This window comes from Prionailurus viverrinus, chromosome C1 (genome assembly GCF_022837055.1).
Source record: "Prionailurus viverrinus isolate Anna chromosome C1, UM_Priviv_1.0, whole genome shotgun sequence".
In the NCBI taxonomy this organism is placed as follows: Eukaryota; Metazoa; Chordata; class Mammalia; order Carnivora; family Felidae; genus Prionailurus; species Prionailurus viverrinus.
In genome coordinates, this window is record NC_062568.1 from 206,513,089 (window position 1) to 206,530,081 (window position 16,993).

Genomic DNA, 16,993 nt, shown 5'->3' on the forward strand with positions numbered 1-16,993 from the left:
GGGGAAGTGTGACTGGGTAGGGTCCGCATAGTCTGTAGGAGCTCGTGAGTCCGGGGCCTGTCTGTGCTAACTGCTCCCACCATTCCTCACAGGCAGCAACGGGCATGAGTTTGTTTTCCTCCTGAAGGGCCACGAGGACCTGCGGCAGGACGAGCGAGTGATGCAGCTCTTCGGCCTGGTGAACACCCTCCTGGCCAACGACCCCACGTCTCTTCGCAAGAACCTCAGGTATTCAGGACATGGGGTGGGGGGGGCACGGTAGTGAAAGGTCTTCTAGGGTCTCCTTACATCCCTTCACGAAATCAGTTATAGAACTCTGTACCCGGACAGGAAGTCCTCAACAGCCAAGGTGGCATACACAGAGAAGAATTCGTATTTTTAACGTGCTTGCACGGGAAATGCCTGTGACAACGCCAAAGGGTCTGGAATAGAACAACCCGTGGCCATTAGACCAGAGATGCTATACATTTGGTGTGTTTGACCTTCCCTGTCCACCCTGCTCTCCCTCCTCTTCCTGTTAAGAACACGGATGTTAAGTGGCGAGGCTGTTTTCGGCTGAGAATCGCTGGGCCGCTCCCCCGAAGCAGGGAGGTTGTCAGGCAGGTTGAGGAGGCTGATGCCGTCCCCGTCCACAGCCATATCCTTCTGGGAAGGGCCCTCGTTGCACACCTCACGACAGCCCTGTGCAGGGGACTTCGCTCGGCCCATTTACGTGTGTTGCGAGCGGGTCAACACTCTTTTTACTGTCCGATAACCCTCCTTTCCTGTGGGTGCCAGCATCCAGAGATACGCCGTCATCCCCTTATCAACCAACTCGGGCCTCATCGGCTGGGTCCCCCACTGCGACACGCTGCACGCCCTCATCCGGGACTACAGAGAGAAAAAGAAGATCCTTCTCAACATCGAGCATCGCATCATGTTGCGGGTACGTGATGAGGCTGCCAAGCCCAGCGCTTTCACGTCTGGACATAACTCACAAGTTGAGAAGTTGAGAAGTTTAGGCAAAGCTGCACCAAAAAGTCTATTGAGAATTAGCTACGGAAGAAGTTTTAATGAAGTGAGTCCTACAGCAGATTACCTCTAAGAAACAGAAGGACACTAAAGCCCAGAAATTAGGTTTCGGTCATTCCAGGTGAGACTGGACGGGATCGTTTATTGGGCAGTGTGTATCTTCTGAACACCTAATGTATACAGGGCACTGGCCACGTGGGGAAATGTTTAGTGGATGCGTAAGTAGTAAGAAAGAGACTCGTTTGTTACCCGGAACCTTGATGCCCGCACTGCTGTCATTCCCACCAGCAGGCCTGTACTCAGGGTGGGGCCTGATGTTTTATCCTCAGGCCCTGGCAGTTCCCCTGTGGTCATTGGGTTTGAGGGGCCACACCCTTTTGCCTTCTGCACTGTTCTTCCTTCCTCTTCCTTTGGGCCGGGGTGGTGAAACTAGCACCCAGCTCTGCCCGGGCCCAGAGCCTTGTTTCTTCCTGGGTCCAAGCTGCTAGTCTGGGGCCGCTCTCAGAATGGTTGTGTCCTGATGCAGATGGCTCCGGACTACGACCATCTGACGCTGATGCAGAAGGTGGAGGTGTTCGAGCACGCCGTCAATAACACGGCCGGGGATGACCTGGCCAAGCTGCTATGGCTGAAAAGCCCCAGCTCCGAGGTACGACACGCCACGCCCCCTGGCCCACTCGCTTGTCGGGGATGGCCTTGTTCCTTCACATGTGCTGGCGGACTCGTCTTTGTAACGATTCTAGATTATGTGCGGTCTTTTCTAGCAGCAATTAAATGGGTGAGCCGTGCAGCTTAGCAGATAGAGATTTAGTAACTTAATGTTTCTCCCCTTTCTTGCAATAGTATTTGAGTTCTTTAGGTTAAGGCTGTTACATCTTTTTCACGTACGGTACAAATTTCCTGTCCATTTGGTTTTTTAATTTTGTTAATGGTATGTTTCCTGGTTTGGGATTTTTGTTTCGTTTTTGATACGCAAACTTTTTTGAAAGTTAGAAGTTACCAGGTTTTTTATCCTTTTCTTTGAAGTTTCTACCTTTGGCCTTACATTTAGAAAGGCCATCCCCACCTCAAGGTTATGTGTCTTTTTACATTTATTTTCTTGTAATGATTCTAAGATTTATTTATCCATTTAAATCCTCAACCCAGGGACGCCTGGGTGGCTCAGTTGCTTAAGTGTCTTGTTTCTTGACTTTGGCTCAGCTCGTGATCTCATGGTTCGTGAGACCAAGCCCTCACATCAGGCTCTGTGCTGACAGTGCAGTCTGCTTGGGATTCTGTCTCTCCCTCACTCTGTGTCCCACCCCTGCTCGCACACTCTCTCCCTCTCTCTCAAAAATAAATAAACATTTTAAAATATATAAATCCTCAACCCAGTTCCAAATTTAAGAGTAAGATTAAAAATCTTTTTTTTAAGTTTGTTTATTTTGAGACCAAGAGAGTGAGCACATGCAGGTGGGGAGGGGCAGAGAGAGAGAGAGAGAGAGAGAGAGAGAGTCCCAAGAAGGTTCCACACTAAAAGCATGGAGCCTGAAGCAGGGCTCAACCCCATGAACCTCAAGTTCATGACCTGAGGTGAAGTCAGACACTTAACCAACTGAGCTGAGCCACCCAGGCACCCCTTAAATTTTGTTTCTTTAAGATGATTAGCCAACACCATAGTATTCAGCAAATAATCCATCCTTTCCCTACTTTTAAGAGAATTTTTATTATACAAAAATTTGTTTCTGTGCCATTGGATTTCTCTCTAGGGCTTCTGTTTTATTTCATTGATCTTTATTTCCAAAGCCTATTCTCAAGTACCATACTGTATTTCAAGTACCATACTATTAATACAACTATTAGTATAAAGTCTCTTCTTATTGGCTATTTTAATTTTTTTCTTCTTCCAGATAAATTTTGGGATCATTTTGTCACACTCCCCCCAGAAAAGTACCGCTGAATTTTTAGTGGAATTACATTAAATTATCAAATAATTTGGGAGGTTATTATATTTTTTCTGTCTTACATGGATATTTTCATCTACTCAGGTCTTTATATTCCAAAGCAAAGGTTAATTTTTTCTATTCATCTAGGTTCTGAACATCTCTAAGTTTATTCCAATCATACTTTATTGTTATAATAATAAATGAGATTTTTTATTCTATTTTATGTTATTAATGAGTTACCGATGAAATACTAAAAAGCAACGGATTGAGGTATAATTATGTTGAAGCTAGTTAGCTCCCAGAGCCTTGGTTCAAGTGTGCTCCTGTGTTCCAGGTGTGGTTTGACCGAAGAACCAACTACACCCGCTCTTTAGCGGTCATGTCCATGGTCGGGTATATTTTGGGCCTAGGAGATAGGTGAGCAAATTTAATTTGGTTTTTTTAGTCTTTTTTCTACATTGTACCTTTCTTAAACAGTTTCCTTTTGTTTTCTAGTAAGGTTTATGACCATCTAGTAAATATTTGTATTTTGTACCCCAGGCCCTCGTTTGCAGCATCAGCCTTAGGTCCCAATTTATTATCCACACAACAGCCACACAACAAACTAAAGAGAAGAGAAAGCGTAGTCCTAGGGTACTGCTTTCTCCGTAGGTTGGTTTGATATATTTAAAGCCACGTACAAGGGCACCTGGCTGGCTCAGTCAGTAGGGTGCGTGCCTCTTGATCTCAGGGTTGCAAATTCAAGCCCCACAGTGGGTGCAGACCTTACTTACAAGACAAAGAACAATCTTGATTGGTTGTATTGATTCAGTAAACGTTTATCGGTCACCTCTGTGCTGAGATAAATAATTCTATTTCTGTAAATGAAACCAACCAAAGTAGATCCTCCTGGTAGTTCTACATAAGAAATTGTATCCAAATATACTGACTGAAAAAATAGTTAAGGAATATTCAGAAATTGACTCACCAGAAGTCTTTGAAAAACTAGTTCTCTGGTATCTACTCTCTCTTGGGCTCATGTCTTGTGCAATTATTTGAGAGTAAAATAATTTTTTCCCACAAAAATAATAAGTTCTTGTTTTTGAAAAGAACCGGAAGAATTCAGAGGTGAGACCCTGTGATAGATGCTGAGGGGTATTGATAGAGGCTTGTCATTCTGAGATGCCAGCACCGCCAGAAATGATTTATCTTGTGACCAAAGACCTTGGGAAAGCAACTTGGGATTCACATAGATAAACCTTCGTTTCAGACCTGGAGCGGGGATCAGCAGACTTTCCCTGTAAAGGGCCAGATTAGAAATAATTTAGTCTTTGCTGGCCATAGGACGTCTCACAGCTACTCATGTCTGCTATTATAGCACAAAAGCAGCCTGAGACAAAACGTGACCAGTCAGCACGGCTGTGTCCAGTAGAACTTTGTTTACAGAAGCAGGCGGGGGCTGGCTTTGGCCTGTGGACGGGGCCTGGAATATCACATCCTTGTTGATTTATTCATCAGTGCTGCTCTAGTGACCTCTCCCCGGTCTCTCTCCTGTTTCCCAGACACCCATCCAACTTAATGCTGGACCGGCTGAGCGGGAAGATCCTGCACATTGACTTTGGGGACTGCTTTGAGGTGACCATGCATTCTCAAACACCACATAAAGCTTTCCTTTCCAGATGACCACTTTCCACCCTCTGACCATTCCAGCAAATTTAAGCCCAAAATGCTTATCCTGACTCCTGCCTCTCCTACCAAAGCAACAGAAAGTCAATCTAAGAAATAAAATCAGTGCTCGTTGATACTTGCTGTAATTGGTCTCTGACTTCTCTGGAGGCAAGCAAGGCTGTTCACACACCCTCTCAAGTGGAGGAATCCTCCTTCCCGACACAGCCTGCCGGTCAAAGGCCTGGCATGATGCACGCTTGTCCTTTTTCTTTTTTCCCCTCTATCCCTTTGTCTCTCTCTCTCTCTGTCTCTCTCTCTCTCTCTGGTTGTCTTTTAAATCCCTGTGACAAGTCCCCTCGCTAAACTCAAGCTACTTCATCTCTGCGCCCTAATTCAAATCAGTACAAAGAAAAGCCGTCTGCCTTCGCCTGGCTTCTTCTAAAGAAAACAATTTAACCATCAGACTTGGTTTTTCTCTCTTTTCCCCACAGGTTGCTATGACCAGGGAGAAATTCCCAGAGAAGATTCCATTTAGACTAACCAGAATGCTGACCAATGCTATGGAGGTGAGTGGGCATTGGGAGCGAGCTACTTTGGAATGGGGGCTGGTGTAGTCAGGACCCGCTCTGAAGCAGACTTGCTTGTTAGATCTCATCGGCTCCCTGAAGTACCTGGGTGGCTTCTGTGGTGGTTTCCTGGTATTTTCCATTGTGTTAGAAACGATCCATCTTTGAGATGCTTCACGTCAGACCTTGTCTCCTACGAGCCACAGGCCTGACCCCACCCCTTGCTCCGAACACCTTCCCATCCTGCTACATCATTAATGGCCTGTGTCTGCTTCCTAAGTGTGGGGAGCAGACCCTCTTGACTTGCTTCTGCTTGTGGGGCCTTCAGGGGTGGGGCTGGTACCAGCGACTTCTGTGGCGAATGGCTCTGGTCCTGCAGGTTACTGGTCTGGATGGCAACTATAGAATCACGTGCCACACAGTGATGGAAGTGCTTCGGGAACACAAGGATAGTGTCATGGCCGTGCTGGAAGCCTTTGTCTATGACCCCTTGCTGAACTGGAGGCTGATGGACAGTGAGTATGAGCAAATGTCTGGGAGCTGGAACCCACACCCTCCAGACAGGGAACATCTGATGTGTTCCATTTCACTGATCTTTCCCCTGCCAGCCTGGAGCCTGAGGTGTATAACTGGGCTATCGCATTGTATTTTTTTTTTTAATGTTTATTTATTTTTGAGACAGAGAGAGAGACAGAGCGTGAATGGGAGAGGGTCGGAGAGAGGGAGACAGAATCTGAAGCAGGCTCCAGGCTCTGAGCTGTCAGCACAGAGCCCGATGTGGGGCCCGAGCTCACCGACTGTGAGATCATGACCTGAGCCGAAGTCAGACGCTCAACCAACTGAGCCACCCAGGCGCCCCTATTGCATTGTATTTTTACAGAGCTGTTCTGGTGGCTGGAAATGAATTTCAAGGGGTTTTTTTTGTTTGTTTTTCTAAGTAGAACAGAAAACACCAATCATCAATTTAAATATTAATTAAGGGGCGCCTGGGTGGCTCATTTAGTTAAGCGTCCGACTCTTGATTTCAGCTCAGGTCATACTTGTGATTCTTGAGATCGAGCCCCGAGTCAGGCTCTGTGTTCTCAGTGTGGAGCCTGCTTGGGATTCTCACTCTCTTTCTCTGCTCCCCATCCCCTGCCTGCCACCCCCCGCCACCCCGCTTGCTTGCTCTCTCTCTCTCTCTCTCTCTCTCTCTCTCAAAAATAAATAAACGTAAAAAACAAAATCCATTTAGGGGTGCCTGGGTTGCTCAGTCAGTCAAGCATCCGACTTCGGCTCAGGTCATGATCTCACAGTTGATGAGTTCGAGCCCCACATCGGGCTGTGTGCTGACAGCTCAGAGCCTGGAGCCCGCTTCAGATTCTGGGTCTCCCTCTCTCTCTGCCCCTCCCCCTGCTCACACTGTCTCTCTGTCTCTCTCAAAAATAAACATTAAAAAATATATAAAAATAAGACATCCATTATGAATGAATGAATGAATGAATGAATGAATAAATAAATAAATAAATTCAGGATAAATTAAGTACCCTAGTGATTTCTGTTTGTTTGCATTTCATATAGAGTAGCAAGCAGGCATCTTGACAGGAGACACAGGCAGTTGTGACCTAGGGCAGCAACCTCTCCGTCTCCTCCTCGTTCCTCCTCCTTAGAAGGGGGTGACTAACACAGGTGTCTCTACCACTGCCAACAAACCCTGTTTTCACGCTCTGTTATATGGTCCCCAGCATCTACATTCAGCTCCGTGACATAGCGCGTCCCACAGGACTGGACACCCATGCTCACATTCACCTGCCGACTCCTGAGGGATCTATCCTGAGTTCTCCCCAACGCTCTAGCTTTTCGAAAAATTCTATTTTTATGGTTGTAAGAAAACATCATCTCAACCAAATTTCTTTCAAGTGACAGTTGGAAGCACTTTTTATCCTCTCTTTATTTCTTTCCCCAGCAAATACCAAAGGCAACAAGCGGTCCCGAACAAGGACAGATTCCTACTCTGCTGGCCAGTCAGTAGGTGGGTGCATCCCATGGGAGATTGCAGATTCTGTCCCTTTTGTGCAGAGTTTGTCTCAAACAGGGTGAGCTTTGTTCTTGCCATTAGGAGGCATGATGGAAAGCGGTAATGGATGCTGAATATGAAGGAAGGAAGCATGTGTTTCCAGAGGCTCTTACCAGTGATACGGTCGTGCAGAAGTTGTGTCACTGCTAAAATATCGTCTAATGGGCATTTATGTAACTTTAGAAAGTTAGTCTAGAAATATTTACTGAGCACACTTTTTTTTTATTTAATGCCTCTCAGGATGGGGTGGGTACCTGAGGCTCAGAAATTTTGATCAAACTTTCCAGTCTTAATCTATCTGTAAACACAATTGAAAATATGTCTGAATATTAGCCAGTATATGCCCTTGAATGCTGTCTGGATTGGGATAATTATTAGCCGTGTCCACGGGCCTAGAGAATTGTTAGTAGCTTAGAAATAGCAGCGGACGCGTATTCACACTGTCGTCTGAGGAAAACCACAGAAAGCGTACTCACGGGAAGTGTATTCGTACTGCTGGCTGAGGACCCAGGAAGCTACTGGAAGTGTACTCACACTGCTGTCTGAGGGGCGGGGAAGCCACAGGAAACACTGCTGTCAAGAGTGGGTCCACAGAACAGGGTCCCTGGAAGATAATGCCCTTCAAGAGCCAGAACAGGGTTTGTGTGAACCTCTCAAAAGTCTTAAGAGTAAAGCGGTTTAACTTTGTTTCACCTTCCCCGTCCCTCCTCCCCTGTTTCCCCCATAATATCTAACAACATCCTACATAGTTCGCACCTTGGAAATACTGTTGGGGTGTTAAAAAAAGGTAAATATTCTCTACAAATACCTATGGAACATTTGCAACTTGTTACTTAGCTAAGCCAAATAATGTTTAAGGGTGCAAAAAGAATGTGACATACAGAGATTACCTTAGAGAAGCATAGAATCACATCACAGAATCAATCAACATGTATAGTCCACGAACTGATCAGAGAACCATCATCCCCCCGCCCCGTGTGGTCCCGCAGCTCACGGTTTGCGGTTTGGTTCAGAGGAGAGGCTGTGGGGCTGAGAGCAAGGACCTACCACTCTGAACTGCAGTCGAGAAGGGAGGTCCCGGGTCAGTGCGATTTAGGCTGGCCATTTCAGACGAGTGGGAGGGAAGAGGGTGTTCTGGGCAGGACATTGAGGTCCTGGGCTATGGTGCAGTCTGTGAACTGGTGCGGACTCTACCGTGGACACTGCGACAGGATTTGTGAATGATGCCGGGATTATCTGCGGTGTCTGGGATACTTTGTGCGGGTGACTGGTCTTGTCCAAAGCATGTGAGACTTTCGTGCTCAGGGTCCGCCTCATTCGTACATTATCGCGTGACTCCTCTGTGCTGCCTACGGGGAATTAGGACAGCTGGTTCCGGCGGCACCAGAGAGTGGTGGACCTGGCTGGCGTCATGGGGCTTAAAAGTGAGGTTTCATAGAAGTATTACGACTACTCGCTTCATTTTGAAGGCCTGTGGTGTGCAAGGGCAATGTGCAAATAACCTCATACTCCTGCTTCCAGACTCTTTCCTCCTGAAGGCCACAATTGGTGGAGAGTGACCCTAAAGCCTGAGGACTTTTTCTGCCCAGAAATGGCATATAGATTCCTCCAAAGAATAACACTCGGGTCATGAGCGTGACCCAGGGAAGGCTCGTGTTTTTTATATCATCAGATTTTGTCGAGCCAAACAAGTCTCACCAACAGGGCTTTCATTCCCGCTCCTGTTCTCTACGTCAGAACATTTTATAAAGGCCGTTTGCTTGAAAATTCGTGTTTGGAGACGTAAGATCTTTCAAATCCATAGTGACCCTTCCTCCTCTCCTTTCCCCTCAGAGGTAGCAGGGCGAGCTTGAAGGGGGAGGTGATGTGTGTGGAGAAGTAGAGCTAACACTTGAAACAGTGGTTTCTCAGTGGTGGAATGTTCTGCCAGTGGATTCTTTCTCCTCCTAGAAATTTTGGACGGTGTGGAGCTTGGGGAACCCGCGCATAAGAAAACAGGGACCACGGTGCCAGAGTCCATTCATTCCTTCAGTAAGTGCAACGTCCGAGGAACTGCACCGAGGACCGGCTCGTGAAGAGCACAGTGGCTGTGTTGTGCCATGAGAGGGGCCAACAGGGCAGGGCAACAAAACTGCCTTCGAGCAGACAGCGCTCTGTGAATTCCTCTTTATATTCCGAGCACAAAGATAGACACAGAGGGAGAATTACCCAACACTTACAAAAGTGAATATTTGAGAAAAACAGGGGCGTCTGTTGAGACTGTTGAGATGATCCAGTCCTACTGTTATTTCTACTTTTGTGTATTCCAGTTGGAGACGGTTTGGTGAAACCAGAGGCCCTAAATAAGAAAGCTATTCAGATTATCAACCGGGTTCGAGACAAGCTCACTGGTGAGTGTGTGCGTGCGTTTGCTTAAAAGGAACATAGAATCTTGAGAGATTTCTCTGTCCTCGAGTGGGTGGTCAGCCTCTTCCCGGTGGTGTTGGTGCCTAAACTTGGACTCTGCAGCTCACTGGAGGGTCTCCGGGGCTGTATCTGTTAAGGACCCTCTCTAATTCTCTAAAGACCAATAAACCCACTGTAAGCAGACGTTAATCTCATTTTAACAGACAGAGGTGGGTACAGTCCTTTTGGGTCCAAAGTCCGCCCAATTCAGGAAAAAATTTTTTTTCTCATCCTGGCTTGATACTGGAGCAAATCTGACCACTCGGATTCACTGCCTTCCTGCACTTTGGTGGCTGTTAACGGAGTGGAGAGCATGGAGGGAGAGAAATGCATACTTTTGAAAACGAGACGTGTCATACAGACCAGGGGGTATGATGGGGGGGGGGGGGGCAGTGGTCACGGGGGACCGAAGACCCCAGCTCTGCCGCATCCTGTGTGACTCCTGGGCCTCCCTGTCTGCTCATCTGGAAGATGACGACAGCGCCTCTCTCAGAAGGCGGCGGGGCTCAAGTGAGACATGGGATGCCAAGCCTTAGCATGAGGGGCTGGCACAGAAGTGTTGTGGTCAAGTTGTATTTATTTATTGAGCGTCTACAAGCGCTAGATGCTGAAAAAAACTGTGCTGGTAAAAGCAGCTGGATTTCCTGCCCTCGTGGGGTCAACGTCTAAAGGAGACACTGTGTCAGGTGCAAGAAAGGGCTTGGGCTGTGATGCCGGTAACGGGGAAATCTAAGTGCTGGTGTTCAGGAAAGCTTCCCTAGGCAAACAGCCCTTGAGCTAACACCCGAAAAAGGACGTAATTAGAGGCACATTGTTCTAGGTAAGGGAAACGGCACATGCAAGGGCCCCGTGGTGGGAAGGAAGCTGGCAAGAAAAATGGTCTGAAAGCCGACAAGTGTGACTGCCACAGAGAGCGGCACGGGAGGAGCACAGCGCAAAATGTTTCACTCTGAGGGGGCTGGGGCGGGGTCACGCGGGGCCTTGCGTTTTCGTTCTCCATTCTCAGGGCAGTGGGAAGGCCCTGAGGTCTTGAAGTGGGGTGGAGAGGCGGGAATGGCCCGCTGGGTTTACCCTGGGGAATCCTGCCTGTCCTGCCATGTGGAGGCTGCATGGAGGAAGGAAGCAGGTGCCGAAGTGGCGGCTGGACAGTTGACTAGACTGAGGTGGCCTCCAGAACTTCAGGAGGCAAAATCCAAGGGACTGATGATGATGGGGCGTGAGGATGGGAGGCACCCAGGAAGCCCTGAGTCACTGGCAGCCTTCTGAGAGTGTGACAAGGCTGGCAGCCAGACCATAGGGGTTGAAGAGGATGTGAACTTGGGGAGAGAAGCCAGACAGGGGAGACAAGTGTCAAAAGTGTGAGAAGCTGGCTGTGCAGGGACCGGAGAGTCCCTGGCTGCAGAGGGAGTAGTTGGGCGGGAGCCCTTTGTTCTTTAATGGGCAAGAGGACCTAGTTTACAAAATTTAAAGACAGGGAAGGAGGGCAAGTGACCGTGCGAAGCCCCCCTAGGCACCGGGAGGCCTTGGGATCCGAGTGCAGAGGAACTTCGCCTTGAGCGGGAGGAGAGGTGCCTCCAGACGGTAGCAGCAATGAGGAGAGAGCTCGTGTCCAGCAAATCCAGCGCCTCGAGCGCTGCCTGACACATCAGGGGTCCGAAACTATGAGCTCAGTGAATGAATTAACTTGTAAAGGAGGAGCCGAGGGCACGTGCTGGCGGTGAGAAGCCAGCGGTGAAAGCCAGCTCGACCATCTTGAGCCCTCGGGGAGGTGGACAGGCACGTTCACCAGAGGCTTCATCGGCCGGCCACGAGTGCCTGTTCTGGTTTATGACGGAGGCAAGCCGGCCCGTGGGAGCAAAGGCTCAACAACGGAGGTTATAGGATTGAAAGGGGGGAAGGGTTTCCCGTCCACTTGCCTGAAGATGGCAACAGATAAAGGAATCTCCGCAGACCCATCAGCCAGACCTGCATCACCCCTGGGCTCAGCCAACCGCAGACCTTTACACTTACCCTCTTCACACCCAGTCTCTGTCTGGAGGAGGAGACCGGTGTGTATTCATGTCTCACGGAGGTGAATTTAAAATCCAGCCACCGCGTAGCCTTCATACTCACAGGCAAGGAGAACCTGGTACGGCTGCACAGACAGGTCAGCCGGCCCCGGGGCAAGGACGGAGCTGAAAACCAAGTGCACAAGAGCTGTTTTTGTTTCTCTTGTCCTAGGTCGGGACTTTTCTCACGACGAAACCCTGGATGTCCCCACTCAAGTTGAGCTGCTGATCAAGCAAGCAACATCCCATGAAAACCTGTGCCAGTGCTACATCGGCTGGTGAGTGGGCGTGCCGGAGCGCCTGTGCTAAAACCAGCCAGTGGGGCCCCGTCCTGTGCCCCAGTCCCAGAGCTGCAGAAAGCCTGGGGTGGGGGGGTTATCCATAAAGGGTAGTCGTAGTGTCAGATCTCTTTAAAAGTTGGTGTTCACCGTGTGCACTCACAGTTCTAGAAAGGGAGCCACTTGAGAAACACGGGTGCCTACTTGGGAGGCAAACACCGAAATAAAATTACATTAAAAAGTGGTTTAGTGGGGCGCCTGGGTGGCGCAGTCGGTTGAGCGTCCGACTTCAGCCAGGTCACGATCTCGCGCTCCGTGAGTTCGAGCCCCGCGTCGGGCTCTGGGCTGACGGCTCGGAGCCTGGAGCCTGTTTCCGATTCTGTGTCTCCCTCTCTCTCTGCCCCTCCCCCGTTCATGCTCTGTCTCTCTCTGTCCCAAAAATAAATAAACGTTGAAAAAAAAATTTTTTTTTTTTTAAAAAAAGTGGTTTAGAAAAGTAGGTGAGTCCCCCTTTCCTTAGGGGTGGGGAGAGGGGTTCTTTTTGGATTTTTTGCTGTCAATTCAAAGATGGAGGGAAGGGCCACAGAAAAGAAGCCAGAGCAGTGACAGAGCAGGAGACGCAAAGACTAATTAACGCTCCGGGACTGTAACCTCAAGGACCACGCTGGGGTCTGCTTCGATGAATTGCCGGAGGCACGTTTGAAGATAGAAACTTGAGAGGGAGGGGGATGGCGAAGTGTCCTTCTGGGACCGCAGCAGGCATCAGCCCTTGACTGGAAATGATGAGTGTGTCCGACACAATTAGTTGTGGGAGATCTCAAGGAATGTCCCCAGGGGTTGTCAGACCTTGGTCTCTCCACTTTCAGTGTATCTGTGTAAAGCCCTGAAAAAGCCCAAACTATTAAAATATTCCTTTTCTCTCTGTCTTCCTAGGTGTCCTTTTTGGTAACCCGAGGCCCAGAAGGGCCCACAGCGTTTCTCTTGAGGCTTTTGTACTTTGGATATGCTTCCACTAAACCGCAACCATGGCCAGGAAGTTCGACTTTGTTAAATATCTTGAAATGTAAATGAAAAGAACTACTGTATATTAAACGTTGGTTTGAACCAACTTTCTAGCTGCTGTTGAAGAATATATTGTCAGAAACACAAGGCTTGATTTGGTTCCCAGGACAGTAAACACAGAAATACTACATAAATCAAGCCATTGATTTGGGGGAACAGAAGATCCATAACTTAGAAATACGGGTTTTGACTTAACTCACAAGAGAACTCATCATAAGCATTGCTGATGGAAGAATGGCCTCCTTGTCCTTCCCGATAAGGACACGGCAAACTCTGCACAGTCAGGAAGCCTCAGGCCATGGAGGACACGTGTTAGAAATCGGGAGGAGCTGACTTGGTCACTTCCACCCATCCCGTTACCTCACTGGTCCGTGGACGGCAACAACATTTGTAAGATGGGCCAAAATGGGTGGCAAACGCCTGTCTTCTGCCTCACTCGTGATGCCGCGACTTAACTCACTTCAATCCAAGGCCCCAGTGCTAGGAGGGGTTTCTTCCAGTCGCTGGGTGGCCTTAGCTGAGCAAATGCACAGAGATCGTGGTGCGGTAGGGTGGCCCACAGTGGCCTTCCCCAGCACGGTTTTGGGATGTTGTCAGTGAAGTCCGAACGCTCTGTGTTTAGAGCAAGGGCTTGGAAATAGAAATGCCGTCGTGGAGGTGCTCAACACAGAGAGGGAAGGTCTGGTACCCGCTGGGAATTCTGAGCAAAGGAAATATTAAAGTAAATGCACAAAGTATCAAGTGTAGCCATTCTAGACACCATGTTGTATCTGAATAATTTTTGTGCCAATAAACGACATCAGAATTTTAAAAACATGTAGGAGTGTCTTTTCGTAATTACAAGTTCATAAAGGAAGCGGGTAGTCCTCCAATAGTCAGCATTATGCACGTGGCACTAAGGGCTATGCAGGATGTGGGATCTTTGTGACATGGTCCCCTTCCTTGGGATGTTCACAGGCCAGACAAGGCGGGTCAGCATCGTGTAGGGGTGGACTGGTAACTCCCGCCAAGGTTTTAAAAGATAAGTGGGAGCTTATCAGATGAAGCAAGTGAAGACATTCTGCAGAAAAGCAGTCTGAAAGTACAGTATCCTGCAGGAATGGCAAGTGTGACCTTGAACTGTATTGAATTGCAAGTCTTAGACCATTTTTGGTATGTAAAACGGCAGTTTCACCCAGTCGGACCTCACAGTTCAGCACATATGGCTGAGTGGTCACTGGAGAACAAAAGGAATAATAGCAACTAAAAAGAGGCTAAAAAGTAGAGTGTGGGGCAGACCGTGGCCTGCCTCACAATTCAACAGCAAGGAGTCTGAACCTGACACTGGAAACAACAGGGAACCATGGGAAGTTCTAAAACAGAAGTAGAATCTGAGTAGTGTTTAAAACAGATCAGGGCGCATGGCTGGCTAAGTCGGTAGAGCATCCGCCTCTTGATCTCAGGGTCACGAGCTCCAGCCTCACATTGGGCGTGAAGCCTACTTAAAAAATAAAAAATAGGGGCGCCTGGGTGGCGCAGTCGGTTGAGCGCCCGACTTCAGCCAGGTCATGATCTCGCGGTCTGTGAGTTCGAGCCCCGCGTCGGGCTCTGGGCTGATGGCTCAGAGCCTGGAGCCTGTTTCCGATTCTGTGTCTCCCTCTCTCTCTGCCCCTCCCCCGTTCATGCTCTGCCTCTCTCTGTCCCAAAAATAAATAAACGTTGAAAAAAAAAATCTTTAAAAAAAATAATAATAAAAAATAAAACATAACCAGTGTCAAACGGGTAAAGAGAAAACTAGAAGCCACACGACCTATTAAAGAGGCATACAATAATGGGAAGGAGAGAACTCTACATGGAGCTGCCAAGCACTATATAGAGAGTCCTCTAGAGAGAGCATGCCTAAGGAGTTCTTCCGAAGAACAGCATTTTCAGTTAAGTAAATTTCCTATTTCTTTTTTTTTTTTTTTTTTTTTTTTTAAGAATTTTATTTATTTTTGAGACAGAGAGAGACAGAGCATGAACGGGGGAGGGTCAGAGAGAGGGAGACACAGAATCTGAAACAGGCTCCAGGCTCTGAGCTGTCAGCACAGAGCCTGACGTGGGGCTCGAACTCACGGACCGCGAGATCATGACCTGAGCTGAAGTCGGCCGCTTAACCGACTGAGCCACCCAGGCGCCCCGTAAATTTCCTATTTCTAAATTCCCATGGGCCGCAGCTACCCAGTTTGAAATACTGAGTCATAAACGCTGTTCAGAGAACCTGTATGAGGGAAAGCATGAGAATTGCAAGGCCAGGAGCCATTTCTTATAAGACTTTGTATCCCCCAAACCTGCCAGAGACCTGGACCACAGTGGTGCTCCGTACTCATTTGTTGGAGGACTCCTGTATTAAAGCAAAGATGAGTTTAAATATTGATACTATTTTAACCCCCTCAGTTAGAAAGCCTCATACCTGTCTTAGATTTTTCTATAGTCACTCTACGCCACGCATCAACTATTCTGCTCCAGAAAATACGGGCACCGTAACTTTCTTGGTTCTACGTGAAATCACTATCAGGGACTACAGTGACGTCACCATTTCTGTGAAAGATAAAGGGTATGGGAATGAATGGACTCGGGAAAATGGTGGCTATCAATGGAAAAGAGTCACCGGGATTAAGATCTTTAGTGAATCTAACGGGTTTCAGGTTGTATCTGGACAAAAACTTCCAACTCTGTTGAGATGAATGACCCAAGGAAGGTGAGCTGATGGAAACCTTTAAGGACAGTCGTAATTAACCTATCCATCCCTGATGGCTTCACGTAACCCTGTGTGAAGGGAGGCATGTAGCAAAGGACTTTCAGGATCCTTGCAAGCCCTGGTACCTTTCTGTAGGTTAGGTCTTAAAACTCTGGGAGGCATGTAAAGTAGTTTGAAAGAACTAAGGCTGTGGTGTCAAATTGCCTAGTTTCAAATCTCAACTCCACCTCAAACTACCTTTGTGCAGTTATTCAATCTATGCTTGCTTCCTCCTCTGACGGTATGGAGAATAGTATGATCTAGGCCATAAGGTTGTTTTGAGGACGAGATAATACATGTAAAGCACACAAAACAGCCTGAAATGTGGTATTAGGTTGAGCCACACGGAATAAGTGCTCGAAAATATTTGTTGTTAAAATGACCCAGGCTAGGTCTTTGCTCTGCCAGGGTACCCTGCCAGTGGGGAGGGGGGAGAGTGAAAACGACTGTTCTCTTACTAGGATATTTCTGTTAATAGGGCAGTCTGAATAATGGGATCTGTTAATGTTTACTGAACATTGACTAAGCCAAATGAATTGTTAAAGGTGTGCCACCCCTGAACTTAGGAGAAAGGCTACACCCCACTAACCTTCCCAACCATCTCCTGGGCTGCCCAAACTGCCTCCCTCCGAACAAAAGCCCTTCTTCCCAGGTTCACTTAACAAATGTGTGAGTTCCCCATATGTGCCTCAGCAAGAGTGCTTCCAGCGGTGCAGATGGGGGGGAATGACTGATTGGAGGAGGTCAAGAGAGTTGGAGGGCCCGCCCGTGTGGCAGGAAAACGCCTTCTCCAATAGTTTACCTAAAAAGGGCAAGAGAAACGTGACGGCTGTTGGAAGGAGGTGTGCGGCGATGTTTTGTGTCTCTGTCGCAGGGATGCCAGCACACGTGTAGGCCGTTAGGAATGAGAAAGGGCACCATTACAAGGAAGCCTGGGTGGCTCACAGTTGGGCGGAGAAAGGGCATCATTACAGGAGACACGACCAAGCGGGTGAAGCGGGCACGGGACGAGCTTGCGAGGAGGTGGCCTTAAATGAGGATACTTGGATCCCCCGGGTCCCACCGTAAAACACAAGGTTATCAAGAAGATACGATAAGAGGTGAAAGAGAAAACGTAAACTCCCCCGCCGCGGCGCTCAGGGACGAAAAGCAACTCACACTCCCAGCCAGCACGTCCCCCGAGAAGACGACCTTTGC

General features: G+C 48.2%; 1 protein-coding gene across 2 annotated transcripts in view; it reads left to right on the forward strand.

Moving 5' to 3' along the window:
- Positions 1-13,854, forward strand: part of MTOR (mechanistic target of rapamycin kinase) — a 135,336-nt gene extending 121,482 nt beyond the window's left edge. Inside the window, exons 47-58 of one of the 2 annotated variants that reach the window (XM_047870834.1) lie at positions 93-228; positions 778-925; positions 1,538-1,660; positions 3,271-3,353; positions 4,478-4,550; positions 5,075-5,149; positions 5,529-5,664; positions 7,095-7,160; positions 9,156-9,236; positions 9,515-9,595; positions 11,871-11,976; positions 12,910-13,854. In XM_047870834.1, the coding sequence (XP_047726790.1) occupies positions 93-228; positions 778-925; positions 1,538-1,660; positions 3,271-3,353; positions 4,478-4,550; positions 5,075-5,149; positions 5,529-5,664; positions 7,095-7,160; positions 9,156-9,236; positions 9,515-9,595; positions 11,871-11,976; positions 12,910-12,925 (1,124 nt within the window). In that variant the 3' untranslated portion in view covers positions 12,926-13,854. The remainder of the gene's footprint in view (positions 1-92; positions 229-777; positions 926-1,537; positions 1,661-3,270; positions 3,354-4,477; positions 4,551-5,074; positions 5,150-5,528; positions 5,665-7,094; positions 7,161-9,155; positions 9,237-9,514; positions 9,596-11,870; positions 11,977-12,909) is intronic. The other variant, XM_047870835.1, reaches the window with a different exon arrangement.
- Positions 13,855-16,993: the final 3,139 nt, after the last annotated feature.